The sequence below is a fragment of the Lithobates pipiens genome, unplaced genomic scaffold (assembly GCF_037356315.1).
Source record: "Lithobates pipiens isolate NorthernLeopardFrog02 unplaced genomic scaffold, aLitPip1_a1.2 Scaffold_22, whole genome shotgun sequence".
In the NCBI taxonomy this organism is placed as follows: Eukaryota; Metazoa; Chordata; class Amphibia; order Anura; family Ranidae; genus Lithobates; species Lithobates pipiens.
In genome coordinates, this window is record NW_027507784.1 from 339,419,004 (window position 1) to 339,433,642 (window position 14,639).

General features: G+C 45.4%; 1 protein-coding gene across 1 annotated transcript in view; it reads right to left on the bottom strand.

The window, feature by feature from the left end:
- The window catches only part of LOC143925088 (contactin-associated protein-like 5), a 613,155-nt gene that overhangs the window by 12,812 nt on the left and 585,704 nt on the right, over positions 1–14,639 (bottom strand). The window contains exon 22 of the mRNA XM_077449678.1: positions 10,292–10,510. Coding sequence (XP_077305804.1) covers positions 10,292–10,510 — 219 coding nt within the window. The remainder of the gene's footprint in view (positions 1–10,291; positions 10,511–14,639) is intronic.

Below are 14,639 nucleotides of genomic sequence, written 5' to 3' on the forward strand. Positions count from 1 at the left end.
TTTATTTTTTTTACTTCAGAAGGCCCCGCCTACCTTTTGCTGATTGTAAAGGTCTAGGCACCTGCCGAGAACTGATTTGAAACCTCCAGTACAGAGCCTCAGCTGGAGATGAAATGAAAGAGAGAATTGCTTGTAACTTGACATTCTCTTACAATACTGGCCTGATTTTGTTCTTGCTGAATTCTTCACAGAGCGCAGTCATGTGTAGGTGCATTTGGCACAATGTTCACAAACTCCTTCTTGCGGTCCCCGTCCCCCTTCACTTCCAGCCTGCCATTCGGCGAGATTTCTATCCGTTGGAGTAATTAGCGACGTACGGAATATTTCTGCATAATTATGTGGCTGTCTCTTTCACCATCTAACCTCTTCAGATTCCCCTTCAGCTGTATTACCCATATTACACCCCCCCACTTTATTGGGATCCATCTCTCAATAATAATAGTAACTGTCTATTATCAGAATTGCTCATGGTATCGCTGTACCGCGGGCTGGGCTACATTCATTGGGATTCGTAAAGGTCCCATACAGTCTACATGACAGCCCCCTCCCCCACCCTCAAAAATATCAACACAATATTTTCACCATATAGGTCCGGTACCTCATCCTGATCAACAATTATGGATGAGGCCGATGTTCGGATTGAACGTAAGTTCGACTCGGGTGTTCTCCCTTTTCGAACATTAAAGGGTGTTCACGGGAAATTTGAGCACCCACGGAACGCCTCGTAATGAACGGCAAGACCTTCAATGCAGTGCTATGGTGGCTGCTGATTGGCCAAAGCATGCACCCGACCTGCATGCATTGGCAAATCACAGCACGCTCTGCTGCGAGAGCTATGATGCCTTTTGGCCAATCATGGTTCAGGGGGATAAGTCCACGCCCCACAATGTTAGGCTGCTTACATAGCTGTAATGTATTGTTGGATCCCAGCATCATAGCTAAAAATCATTGAAAAAAACGGCATGGGTCTCCCCCCCCTAGTCCATTACCAGGCCCTTTGGGTCTGGTATGGATATTAAGGGGAACCCCACACCATGTTGATGAGAACAAGGGCGTCTTCACCACAGGTCAAGGGTTGTGGGGGTCTGCAGGGGGGAGGGCTTATTAGAATCTGGAAGCCCCCTTTAACAAGGGCCCTCCCATATGAATGGGTATCGGGTACATTGTACCCCTACATATTCACCAAAACAGTGTCAAAAAAGTAAAAATTACAGGAGACAGTTTGGGACAAGTCCTTTATTTAAAAAAAAAATGTCCAGGAATGTCCATCCATCTTCAAGCACAGTGTCCAACGACTCAAGAATAAAAAATTGAAAGACTCTGCCTCCATGGGGGGGCGTCCCGCGACTGCAGCCTTTTAGCGCTGACAGCATTTATATAGCTGAGGGCTGGGCCACCCGGTGACTTAAACTTGTGACCCTGCCCCCTCTGATGTTATGTGAGCTGTCAGCGCAAAAAGGCTGCAGACGCATGGAGGCGGAGTTTTCCTTTTTTTTTTTTTGGGTCATCGGACGCTGTGATCAAAGATGGATGGACATGGCGGGACTTTTTTTTTTTTTTTTTTTTTTTACTAAAGGACTTGTACCAAACTGTACCCAATACCCATTCACATGGGGGGGGGGGGGTGGGGGGGGGGATCTGCCGTTTTTTTCAATGATTTTTATGTATATTACCGGGATTTAACAATACATTACAGCCGCAGGCAGTTTTAAATGTTTTAAAAACATTTTTTCCTTTAAAAATGTAATTTTGCTGTGGTACTGTTCTAAACACGAAAAGGTGCTACTTTAAAGAGTCCGATCTGTCCGCCACAATGTTGCAGTCCTGCTAAAAATCGCAGATCGCCACCATTAGTGCCATAAAAATGCCATAAATATATTTCCTATTTTCTAGACGCTGTAACTTAATACCGTATATGCTTATTGTGATTTTTTTTTAGCAAAAATATGTAGAATACATATTGGCCTAAACTTATGAAGAAATGTGTTTTTTAAAAACATTTTTGGGGTATTTATTATAGCAAAAGGCAAAAAATATGTTTTTTTTTTTTATTGTCGCTCCTTTTTTGTTTATAGCGCAAAACATAACGACCACAGAGGTGATCAAATACCACCAACTGAAAGCTCTATTTTTGAGAAAAAAGGACTTCAATTTTGTTTGGGTACAATGTCACATGACCGCGCAATTGTTAGTTAAAGCAACGCAGTGCCGTATCGCAAAAAATGCTCTGGTCATTAAGTATAACTTTTTAAGTAATTTAAGTATTTTTTTCCCCCAAAAATTGCATTTAAAAGACTGCTGCGCAGATACAGTGTGGCCTAAAATATTGCAACACCCAAAATATTATTCTCTAGTGTCTCTGCTAAAAAAAAAATATATATATATATATATATATATATATATATATATATATATATATATAGATATATAAAAAAATGTTTGGGGGGTTCTAAATAATTTTCCAGCAAAAAAAAAAAATATATGTAGAGATTATTTATATATATATATATATATATATATATATATATATATATATATATATTGTGAGATTTGGGGATACTAGCTCCGCGGGATTAAGTGCATAAACCGTTGTCAGGTGAAACCAAAATATATTTATTTTTCAATAAATCAAAAATAAAGCTTTTCTCCAGCATGTAAAACCATAAATTAAAGTCCGCTTGTCTTCAGCACAAAATAACACAAAAAGAAAAGCACCTACAGTTCTGTAGAAAGGTCTTTACCAAAAAAGAGTCCTTGTAGAGACCTTTATGCAGCCTCCAAAACAGCAAACAGCAAACAGCAAACAGCAAACAGCAAATATAACCACACAGCCAGACAGCTCCTCAGACAGGTGTTCATTCCTTCTCCTCCTCACCACACCTCTCTGACTACTTCCTGTCTTTATAGGCTGTGTGATTTCCTGGAGGCCGTTAACCCCCTGTGGTCAGGGAGGGAGGCTCTTTCCCACCCAAATGTCACTTTAGAGCCTCCCAAATTCCGGGTCCCAACTACTTCTCTTAAAATACAGAGAGGACCGCGAATCAGTCATCTCTCGCAAACTACACCCGGAATCTGTCACCTATTTTTGGGTGACCCCCTGAGGCCTACCATGATTCCCTTAAAGGGACCACATCCCGAAAATAGGCGCCACATAGTACCCGTCCAGGACCCAACCTTGGCGTCCTGTACATATCCCCCCCCCTCTACCTCAACGCGGAGGTGTTGGAGGCACCATTTGACACCATACAGTGGACCCGGGAGAGGGCATCAGCATTCTGGTGTAGTCTCCCAGGTCTGTGCTCCACCACAAAATTGAACTCCTGGAGAGACAGGAACCACCTCGTTACTCTAGCATTCGTGTGTTTATTTTGCCTCATCCAGGTCAGCGGAGCGTGGTCGGATACCAGGCGAAACCTTCTGCCAAGGAGTCCAAGGCCCACTTAATGGCAAGACACTCCCGCTCTACCACCGCGTAGTTTTTCTCCGCTGCCGTCAGCTTTCTACTCAGGAAAACGACGGGGTGCTCTTCCCCGTTGATTACCTGCGACAGGACTGCTCCTAACCCCTCATTTGAAGCGTCTGTCTGTACTACAAAATCCCTATTAAAGTCTGGAGCAACAAGCACCGGATCCTGGCACAATGCCGTCTTAAGCATCGTTATTCCATTTTATCATCACTGACTTTCCGCCTTTGGTCAGGTCAGTCAAGGGAGCAGCAATGGTGGCAAAGTTGGGTATAAACCTCCGGTAGTAGCCAACTATGCCCAAAAACGCTCTGACCTGCTTCTTGGTTAGGGGACGGGGCCAGTCCTGTATGGCTTTCACCTTGCTCATTTGGGGCTTTACCAACCCTCTACCCACAATGTACCCAAGGTACTTGGCTTCCTCCACCCCAACTGCACATTTTTCTGGGTTTATGGTGAATCCTGCTCTTCTCAGGGAGTCTACGACTGCCTGAACTCGGGGAAGATGTGACTCCCAATCAGGGCTGAAGATGACGATGTCATCCAAATACACCAAAGCGTATCGAAGATGTGGACGCAAAGTTTTGTCCATGGCCCTTTGGAACGTATCGGGGGCAGAGTGTAATCCAAACGGCATTCGTTTGTACTGGAAGTGGCCTTCTGGGGTAGAGAAGGCCGTTTTCTCCCTAGCTTCCTTGGTCAGGGGAATCTGCCAGTACCCTTTCGTGAGGTCCAGCGTGGTAATATACCTGGCAGGCCCCAACCTCTCAATGAGCTCATCTACCCGTGGCATGGGATACGCATCAAACTTGGAGATTTCATTCAATTTTCTAAAATCATTACAGAAGCGAAGAGTGCCGTTGGGTTTGGGTACCAACACGACTGGACTCGACCACTCGCTCTGCGATTCCTCAATGACATCCAGCTCGAGCATTCTTTTCACCTCTTCAGACACTGCCACTCTATGAGCTTCTGGGATACGGTAAGGCTTTAACCGCACTTTTACCTTAGGGTCAGTTACAATGTCGTGCTCGACGACATTGGTGAGTCCTGGCAACCCTGAAAACATGTCCCTATTTCTTTGAAGAAATTCCTTTGTTTGCTGGGTTTGGGGTCTAGTTAAGGTAGCAGCCACCTGCACCAGGTCGATCCCTGCATGGTCTCCGGACCGTACAGCTACCACCACGGATACCTGGTCTCTGTCTCTACAGGGTTTCAACAAATTCACGTGGTAGATCTGGTATGGTTTCCTTTTCCCTGGCTGGTGTACCTTGTAGTTTACCTCCCCCACTTTTTCCACTATCTCAAATGGACCTTGCCACTTGGCCAGGAACTTGCTCTCCACTGTGGGTATTAGGACAGCCACCCGGTCTCCTACTTGAAACTGTCTGACTTTCGCAGACCGGTTGTACACCCTTCTTTGGGCTTCCTGAGCCCTCTGCATGTGCTCCCTTACTAGCGGCATCACCTTAGCCACCCTCTCTCGCATTTGAGAGATATGCTCTACTATGGTTTTGTGTGGTGAGGACTCACTTTCCCACGTTTCCTTTACCAGATCCAGCAACCCCCGAGGCCGTCGCCCATACACTAGCTCAAATGGGGAGAAGCCCGTGGATGCTTGTGGAACCTCCCGGATGGCAAACAAAAGGGCAGGGAGTAACATATCCCAATCCTTCCCGTCCTTCTGGACGACTCTTTTGAGCATGGTCTTCAAAGTTTTATTAAACCTCTCCACTAGGCCATCAGTCTGCGGGTGATAGACGGACGTCCGTAACTGCTTAATTTGGAACAGTTTGCACAGGTCCGCCATCACCTTTGACATAAAAGGGGTGCCCTGGTCCGTTAATATCTCTTTAGGAAAACCAATTCGCGAAAACATCTGAAATAGTTCTCGGGCAATGGCTTTAGAGGAAGTTTTCCTCAAAGGAACTGCTTCTGGGTACCTGGTTGCATAGTCTAGGATGACTAATATATACTGGTGCCCTCTTGCCGATTTTACCAGGGGTCCCACGAGATCCATAGCGATCCGCTCGAATGGAACCTCAATAATTGGCAAGGGTACCAGAGGGCTTCTATAGTGGGGCACTGGGGCAGTTAACTGGCAAACGGGACAAGATGCACAATATCTTTTAACCTCAACTTTCACCCCTGGCCAGTAAAACCGGTCAGTTATCCTGGCCTCTGTTTTCTCTGCCCCCAAGTGTCCTCCCAGTGCGTCGTTGTGGGCTAGATCGAGTAGCATCCGCCTATACGGTTGGGGAACCAGCAACTGCTCTATAGTTTCCCCACGGCTTTCAGCCACTCGATAAAGTAAGTCCCCCTTTAAGGCAAAATGAGGAAACCTCTGGTCTGCTCCTGGCATTTGTGAGACCCCATCCACAACAGAAACTTGCTCTCGGGCATTGACCAAGGTAGGATCCCGCAGCTGGGCGGTGCCAAACGCACCCTTGGGTACATCTAGATCTGGGTGTACTGGCCTTGAGGATGTTTCCCCTTCACTTTCCTCAACTGGGGACTGCAATGGGGAGAGGTCCTCATCATCCTCCCCCAGCATAACCAGTAACGGGAAGACTTCCCTCCCCTCAGAGTTTAACTCGGTTTTGCAACCTGAAACAGACACATCCTTTAATTTAATATTCTCTACAGTATTTTTATCCATAACGGGTATCTCTGTATCAGTGGGGTGGGTTGCGGGGGTTTTAGGCCCATGTTCCTCAGACTCTCCTGGCTGTCCTGGCAGCCCCATCTGTACCTGGCTCCACAGTTCGAAAAATAGTGGACAGTCCCGCCCCACTATAATGTCATGTATTAGACTTCTCACTACCCCGACCTCTTGGGTCACTGAGATATGGCCATATGACACAGTCACTGAAACCATGGGGTATTCCCTGGTGTCCCCATGGATGCACACTACCCGTAGGGTTTTCCTTACAGGGCCAAGTCTCCCAATCACCCTGGCATGTACCAATGTTACCATGCTACCCGAGTCCAGTAACGCCCTGGCAGGAAGGTGGTTCACCCACACTTCACACTCGAACTGTCCTGCGATTGGATCCAGGTGAGTGGTGCAGACTCCTTGCACGTAGAAGGAGCTTCTCCGACCAATTCTGCAGTCCATAGGCTCCTCCTGAAGTGGGCATTGCGCCCGGGTATGTCCCCAGGACCGACATCGCCAACACTGTAGGTCTCCTGTTCTTGGGACAGGAACCACCCTTCGAGGTTCTGTAGCAGATGATGCGGTTCTGCGGATCCCAGCGTCTGGCAGGGCTTCTCTCCTAGATGCTATGGCTGGTCTGGTTGCCCTTGGTGTGGGTTCCCTACGCCTGGAAGGCCCAAGCAGGTCCTCCACCACGGTGTACCTTTCCACCAACTCCACCAGCTGGTCAGCGGTTGCGGGGTCTCCATGGCTTACCCAGCGCTGTAGGTCATCTGGCAGGGACCGCAGGTACCAGTCCATTACTATTCGTTCCACCATCTGTGGGCCTGACAGTTTTTCTGGCTGCAGCCATTTTTTAACCAGCTGAACCAGTTCATGCATTTGCGACCTGGGTGGTCAGTCAGGCTTGTACCGCCAGCGATGCACCCTCTGAGCCCGGACAGCTGTGGTCACTCCTAGGCGGGCCAGGATCTCTGCCTTCAGACGTTCATAGTCGCTGATATGTTCTGCTGGTAGGTCAAAATAGGCTTTTTGCGGGTCACCGGTGAGGAAAGGGGAGATAATACCGGCCCATTGGTCACGGGGCCACCCCTCTCTCTCCGCTATCCTCTCAAAGGTGGTGAGAAAGGCCTCCACAACATCGCTGGGCGTTAATTTTTGTAAAAAATGGCTGGCCCTCACAGACACCTGGTTGCCAGCGGCAACAGCCACTTGTTCACGTCCCTGAGCCAGCCGCTGTACTGCCTCCTGCAAGGCAGCCACCTGTGCTTGAGTGGACTCCTGCTGAGCAGTAAACTGGGCGGCTAGCAGCCGTGTGCTTTCCTGTTGCAGAGCCATCGCTTCCTCATGGCGACGGTTTGTGTCTGCTAAAGCTTGCTGCTGTGTCACGGTAGCTTGCTGCTGGGTCACGGTGGCTTGTGCCAAAGCCCTGATGACCTCCTCCATGTCTTTGCCTGCTGCTTGCAGCGTCTAGGCTGGTTTCACCCAAGACATGCAATTTGTACACAGTCTCTTTTAAATGTCAGTTTTTAAACGGTTTTTGCGGCTGCAAATGCACTTTTGCCAGCATCCAAAACACCAGTTGTGAGATTTGGGGATACTAGCTCCGCGGGATTAAGTGCATAAACCGTTGTCAGGTGAAACCAAAATATATTTATTTTTCAATAAATCAAAAATAAAGCTTTTCTCCAGCATGTAAAACCATAAATTAAAGTCTGCTTGTCTTCAGCACAAAATAACACAAAAAGAAAATCACCTACAGTTCTGTAGAAAGGTCTTTACCAAAAAAGAGTCCTTGTAGAGACCTTTATGCAGCCTCCAAAACAGCAAACAGCAAACAGCAAATATAACCACACAGCCAGACAGCTCCTCAGACAGGTGTTCATCTCCTTCTCCTCCTCACCACACCTCTCTGACTACTTCCTGTCTTTATAGGCTGTGTGATTTCCTGGAGGCCGTTAACCCCCTGTGGCCAAATTCCGGGTCCCAACTACTTCTCTTAAAATACAGAGAGGACCGCGAATCAGTCATCTCTCGCAAACTACACCCGGAATCTGTCACCTATTTTTGGGTGACCCCCTGAGGCCTACCATGATTCCCTTAAAGGGACCACATTCCGAAAATAGGCGCCACATAGTACCCGTCTAGGACCCAACCTTGGCGTCCTGTACAATATATATAGATATATAGATATATTAAAAAAATGTTTGGGGGGTTCTAAGTAATTTTCCAGCAAAAAATAATGATTTTAATTTGAAACCAACAAGTGTCAGAAAAAGGTTTAGTCCCCTCCCCCACCCTCAAAAATATCAACACAATATTTTCACCATATAGGTCTGGTACCTCATCCTGATCAACAATTATGGATGAGCCCGATGTTCGGATTGAACGTAAGTTCGACTCGGGTGTTCTCCCTTTTCGAACATTAAGGGGTGTTCAACGGAAATTTGAGCACCCGCGGTATGCCTCATAATGAACGGCAAGACCTTCAATGCAGTGCTATGGTGGCTGCTGATTGGCCAAAGCATGCATCCGACCTGCATGCATTGGCCAATCACAGCACGCTCTGCTGCGAGAGCCACGATGCCTTTGGCCAATCATGGTTCAGATGCAGCAAACGTATGAACACAGCCGCAGGTCCTAATTTGACAGATTCATGTGTACGCACACACAGACAGTATAAATTCAGGGCCACTCACCCACACCTGCATGCTTATCAAATTAGGGCCCGCGGCTGAGTTTATTCACACTGCACGGGCCAGAGAACCTGTGTGAATAAGCCCTTATTTATTTTTTTTTCATTTGTTTTTTGTACAATGTTTAAAAAATGTTTTTTTGTTACAATTTTTAAAAAATTATTTAGTACAATTTGCTATTATTTGTTTACATTTTTAAAATGATTTTCTTAATTTTTTCTTTTCATCGCTGTTGCTTTGATGAGATATCAGGGGTCTAAATCTAATCTAGACCCCTGACAGCTCACCTTTGAGACAGAGAAAGGAATTGAGGACAGAGATTCTCGAATTCTTTCTCTGTTGCCCCAGCATTGAAGTTAAGTGAACAGGAGACAGAGGCTCCTGTTCAGTCGTAAACTAAAGCATAGTAAACACATTCGAAAATTCGTAAATCCAAAATTCGTAAATCCAAAATTCGTAAATCCAAAATTCGTAAATCCTAAATTCCTAAATTCGTAAATTTGAAAATCCGAAAACAAGAAAGAAAATCCAAAAATAAGAAACAATAACTAACTAATAATAACTAACTATTAAATTATAAGTATTGGAATTACCTTTCAAATTTGGCTGTTAGTGAATGTAACGAATACGAATTTATCCAAAGTTATGGATTATCTGAAGTAATGAATGCCGCATTTAAACAAATGGAATGGGATGAATTAATAATAAATAATAATAAAATGTTTTATTATTATTATTATTATTATTATTATTTATTATTATTAATTCTTTACCTTCCATTTGTTTGGATTCGGCATTCATTATTTTGGATAATTCGTAACATCGGATAAATTTGAAAGAAAATTCCAATACCTATCATTTAATAGTTAGTAATATTTAAGTTATTATTAGTTAGTTAGAATTTCAGATTTTTTGGGATTTCCGAAATTATAAATGTGCGAATCTGCAAATTTGCCACTTTACGAATTTGTAAATTTACGAATTTTCTAATTTACGAATATTCGGAAAAATGTGTTAAACGGGTTTTCATTCATTCGTATAATTCCGAATTGGTTTTCGATCATTCGTATAATTCCGAATTGGTTTTCATTCATTTGTATAATTCCGAATTGGTTTTCGTTCATTCGTATAATTCCGAATTGGTTTTCGTTCATTCGTATAATTCCGAATTGGTTTTCGTTCATTCGTATAATTCAGAATTAACGAATTTGTTGAAATTCGTTAAATAAACGGATTCGGAAACAAAACAAATTGCACATGACACGGAAACGAATCTCTGTCCCACTATTGGACAGTGAGGCGCAGACGTACATAGGCTATGGTATAATACATAATTGCAAGATAACAAAGGCAAAAAGGTATTTGAGCTTAGTGAAATGATGCAATTTGTAGCCAGTTGTTGCCGGGGGCTTATTCAATGCTCAAAAAACAATTAGCGGGTTTACATACACCATTAAGAGACAGCCTGGTACTTACCTGAGGATGAATATGTTGTCGTGATTGTGCTGAGGTCGCTGTCTGTGATGGAACCACAACTACACTCAGACAATGACCCAATCACGGTGACTGGGGCTATGTTGGGGTGTCGCAGTGCTGCTTTAAGGGGGGCCACCTGGCTGTACTGGACGGAGGATAGGCATCCGATAAAACCCAAGGAGTTGGCTTTGGTCACCTCCGGATCAAGTCTTGGATTATCTGTAAGATAAATAACACCATGAAAAAGATTTAAATTTTATGTCAGAGCAATAAAAAAAAACAAAAAAAAAACGCATGCAGTATATCTCTGCAATACATGCCCACTTTATCCCTTTAACCTTTTAAGGACCGGAAGGGTTTTCCCCTTTAACAACCTGGTCATTTTGTTGCAATACGGCACTGCGTCGCTTTAACTGACAATTGCGCGGTCGTGCGGCGCTGCACCCAAACAAAATTGACGTCCTTTTTTTTCCCCAAAAATAGAGCTTTATTTTGGTGGTATTTGATCACCTCTGCTGGTTTTTATTTTTTTGCGCTATAAAAAAAAGAGTGACAATTTAAAAAAATATATATATATATATATATTTTTACTTTTTTCTATAATAAATATTCCCAAAAAATAAAAAATAAATGTCTTCATTGGTTTAGGCCAATATGTATTCTTCTACATATTTTTGGTAAAAATCGCAATAAGCGCATATTGATTGGTTTGCGCAAAAGTTATAGCGTCTACAATATAGGGGATAGATTTATGCCATTTTTATTATTTATTTATTTTTTACTACTAATGGCGGCGATCTGCGATTTTTAGTGGGACTGCGACATTGCGGCGGACAGATCGGACACTTTTGACACTTTTTTAGGACCAGGGACATTTATACAGCAATCAGAGCTAAAAATAGCCACTGATTACTGTGTAAATGTCACTGGCAGGGAAGGGGTTCACACTAGGGGGCGATCAAGGGGTTAAGTGTTCCCTAGGGAGGTACTTTCTAAATGTAGTGGGAGCGGACTGACTGGAGGAGGAGAGAGATCGCTGTTCCTGATCACTAGTCCCCTGTCAGAACGGGGATCTGTCTGTTTACATTGACAGATCCCCATTCTGGATCGCAGGTCGCCGGCGGTCATCGTGGCCGCTGGCCACGCACAACGGCACATCGGCCCCCTATAGCTCTTAAAGCGGCCAACGTACACCTATGGCGTTTCGCGCAGCTGTGCCAACCTGCCGCAGTATAATGACGGCGGCTGGTCGGCAAGCAGTTAAAGATGCTGTAGGCATAGAAAAATACCCTTTGATCAGCCAGAAATGCACTCAGACCCCAAGGACCTGTAGTGGAACGACACCATGCAGAGTGGTGTCAGCCCTGCCCACTTTTTGTTTACTCAAGCCCACTCATCCACTCTCCACATCACATTCTGTAGCCCGAGGTAAGAATAGTGGGGGCCAATTAGACTCATTTTAGGAATTAAGTAAGATAGGAAAGTGTCAGGAGTGGTGTGTGACACATTAACAGAGAAGCTTAACCCGTTTCAGGTCTACCTGCGACACCCACGCCAGTTTCTATTATAGAGTGAAAAATAAACTGGCACAGGTCTGTTACTGATTAAAAGAGGGAATATGGCAGTTCTCCATATAGAAAACTGCCACAAATTCCTGCCAGGCTTGACCTGTCGTACACAACAGCTCACATCCCTCTCTCTGCCCGTGCAGTGATTACTCTACACAAGCAGAGCCTGCAGAGTTAACACCCTCCTCCTCCCTCCTACTTAGAGCCGAGCGAGGAGGGCGGGGAGGGCTGTGAGTTCGGAGGTGGCTGTGATAGACAGGCTCCTAATTCACAAAGAGGCTTGCACCTGTAGCAGAATCTCCTCCATGTTCTCAATTTAGAAGGCTTGTGCAAGTCTTTGGTAATCCCCCCCATTGTGGAGAGGACACGGGGCAGTTTTGAATTCCGGACACGATCAGCTATTTTTATATTTTTTTGCTATGATATAACAAAATTATTTCAATAGTATATTTAACAGATCAGAAGAAAGCAAATATGAGACGTTCATGGGCACCTAATTTGCCAGGTAGTGATGGCCCATCTCTGGGGTATACATTCTACCCCATGGTGCGGGAAGGCAAGTGACGTGGCGAATGAGGTGCCTCCACAGGATGGATTTGTGGTTTGACTCCTATGAAATTTAATATGTAAAAAAATCTTTTCATGACTATGCCTCTGGACCCCTGATGAAGTTTGTGGTGAAAAACGTTGAGCTTTAACTTGGTCCATTTTCAAGTTTGTGAGAAGTTGAGCAGTGACGGGAATTGTGTAGATCTGAAAATGGAAAACTTGGCACAGGGATGGTGGAATCTCCTCATAATGAGCACAGCAGGTGTACAGACCCAGGGACTCAGTGCAGGGATGGTGGAAACCGCTCATAATGAGCAAAGCAGGTGTATAGACCCAGGAACTCAGCACAGGGATGATGGGGACCCTCATAATGTGAAAAGCAGGTGTACTGACCCGGGAACTCAGCACAGGGATGGTGGGAACCCCTCATAATGGGCACAGCGGGTGTACAGACCCGGAAACTCAGCACAGGGATGGTGGGAACCCCTCATAATGGGCACAGAATGTGTACAGACCCGGGAACTCAGCACTGGGATGGTGGGAATCCCTCATAATGGGCGCAGCGGGTGTACAAACCCGGGAACTCAGCACTGGGATGGTGGGAATCCCTCATAATGGGCGCAGCGGGTGTACAAACCTGGGAACTCAGTACAGGTATGGTGGGAACCCCTCATAATGGGTACAGCAGGTGTACAGACCCAGGAACTCAGTGCAGTGATGGTGGGAACCCCTCATAATGGGCACAGAAGGTGTACAGACCCGGGAACTCAGTACAGGTATGGTGGGAACCCCTCATAATGGGCACAGGTGTACAGATCCGGGAACTCAGCACAGGGATGGTGGAAATCACTCATAATGGGCACAGCAAGTGTACAGACCCTGTAACCCAGCTCAGGGATGCATATTTTCAGATTCAAATGTTACTATAGGGTGTTTTGGTATTTCCCTTATTTACTAATTTTAGGCACCATAATAATCCCCCTCCCCCAGTCCTACACTCTGTTACTATAGAGTGTGTGAGCCTTTTAGGATAATCAGTTAAATTGTTCCTAGTTATTATTGTGTTCTACAGAACACCTCCCCCCTATGTAATAGAGAGAAAGAGAGGGGAAGGTATTCTGTATTCCTAAAACCCTTCCTCTATCCTGGAGTAACAACGCTGCTGCTCCCGAGATACAGTACCGAGAGTGAGTGTTGTCACCCCAGAACAGGAAGTTTGTTACTGGCAGGATCACCAGGTGAAACTAAAGGAAGAAAATCCTAAAAAAGGAAAACAAATGCAGCCACCATATCTAAGGCTCCATTCACACTTTGCAGGTGCGATGGAGCGCATATGTTTCTGCCCATTTTCCATATATTGCCATGCGTCAAGTGTAAAAATGCACAGAAATGACCTATATATTTAGTATGAGGGAAAATCACTCTGCAAATCACTCTCCAGCAACATCTTAATTTAATGCAATTTTTTGTTTAAGTCAAACAGGTTAAAAAGTTTAACCAACTACAGCTCTAATCCCGGATGAGCCCCCAAGTGCTTCAGAAAATGGGAATTCATTTGTTAACGGGACCCGATATTTCTTTAACCCCTTCAGATCCGCGATGTAGCTGCCATTAGGATCTGCTTTGCCGGGAGGCCGTCAATCGACATCCTCCCGTTTTCACGCTCGCCACGCCCCCCGAAGGGCGCGTGTGGCACACGCTGTGTTCACCCGCGTCAATGAGACTCGGGTGATCACAGATCGGAGTAAGGGGTCGATCCCGACACCTTACCACATGATCACCTGTCAGCTAATGACAGCTGATCACGTGATGTAAACAGAAGATCTGTAATCTTTTTTTTCTTCTCACACTGACAGCATGAAGAGAGAAAAAAGGTGATCACCGGCTTCTGTTGAAGGGACATCGGTCCCAAAGAGGAAGAGGCGAAGCAGCCTCATATGTGCCCACCAGTACTGGCTTCCAGTGCCCCCTGCCAGTGCCACGAATCAGTGCCCACAGTGCCACGAATCAGTGCCCTCCAGTACATAAGTGCCAGCAATCAGTGCCACCTATCAATACCCACTAGTGCCACCTATCAATGCCCAACAGTGGTGCCAATCAGTACCTCAACAGTGACACCTAGCAGTGCTGCTTATTAGTGTCACCTACCAGTGCCGAACCGTGCCCATCACTGCGACCCATCAGCGCCCATCACTGCCACCCATCAGTGCCAGCTATCAGTGCCACCTATT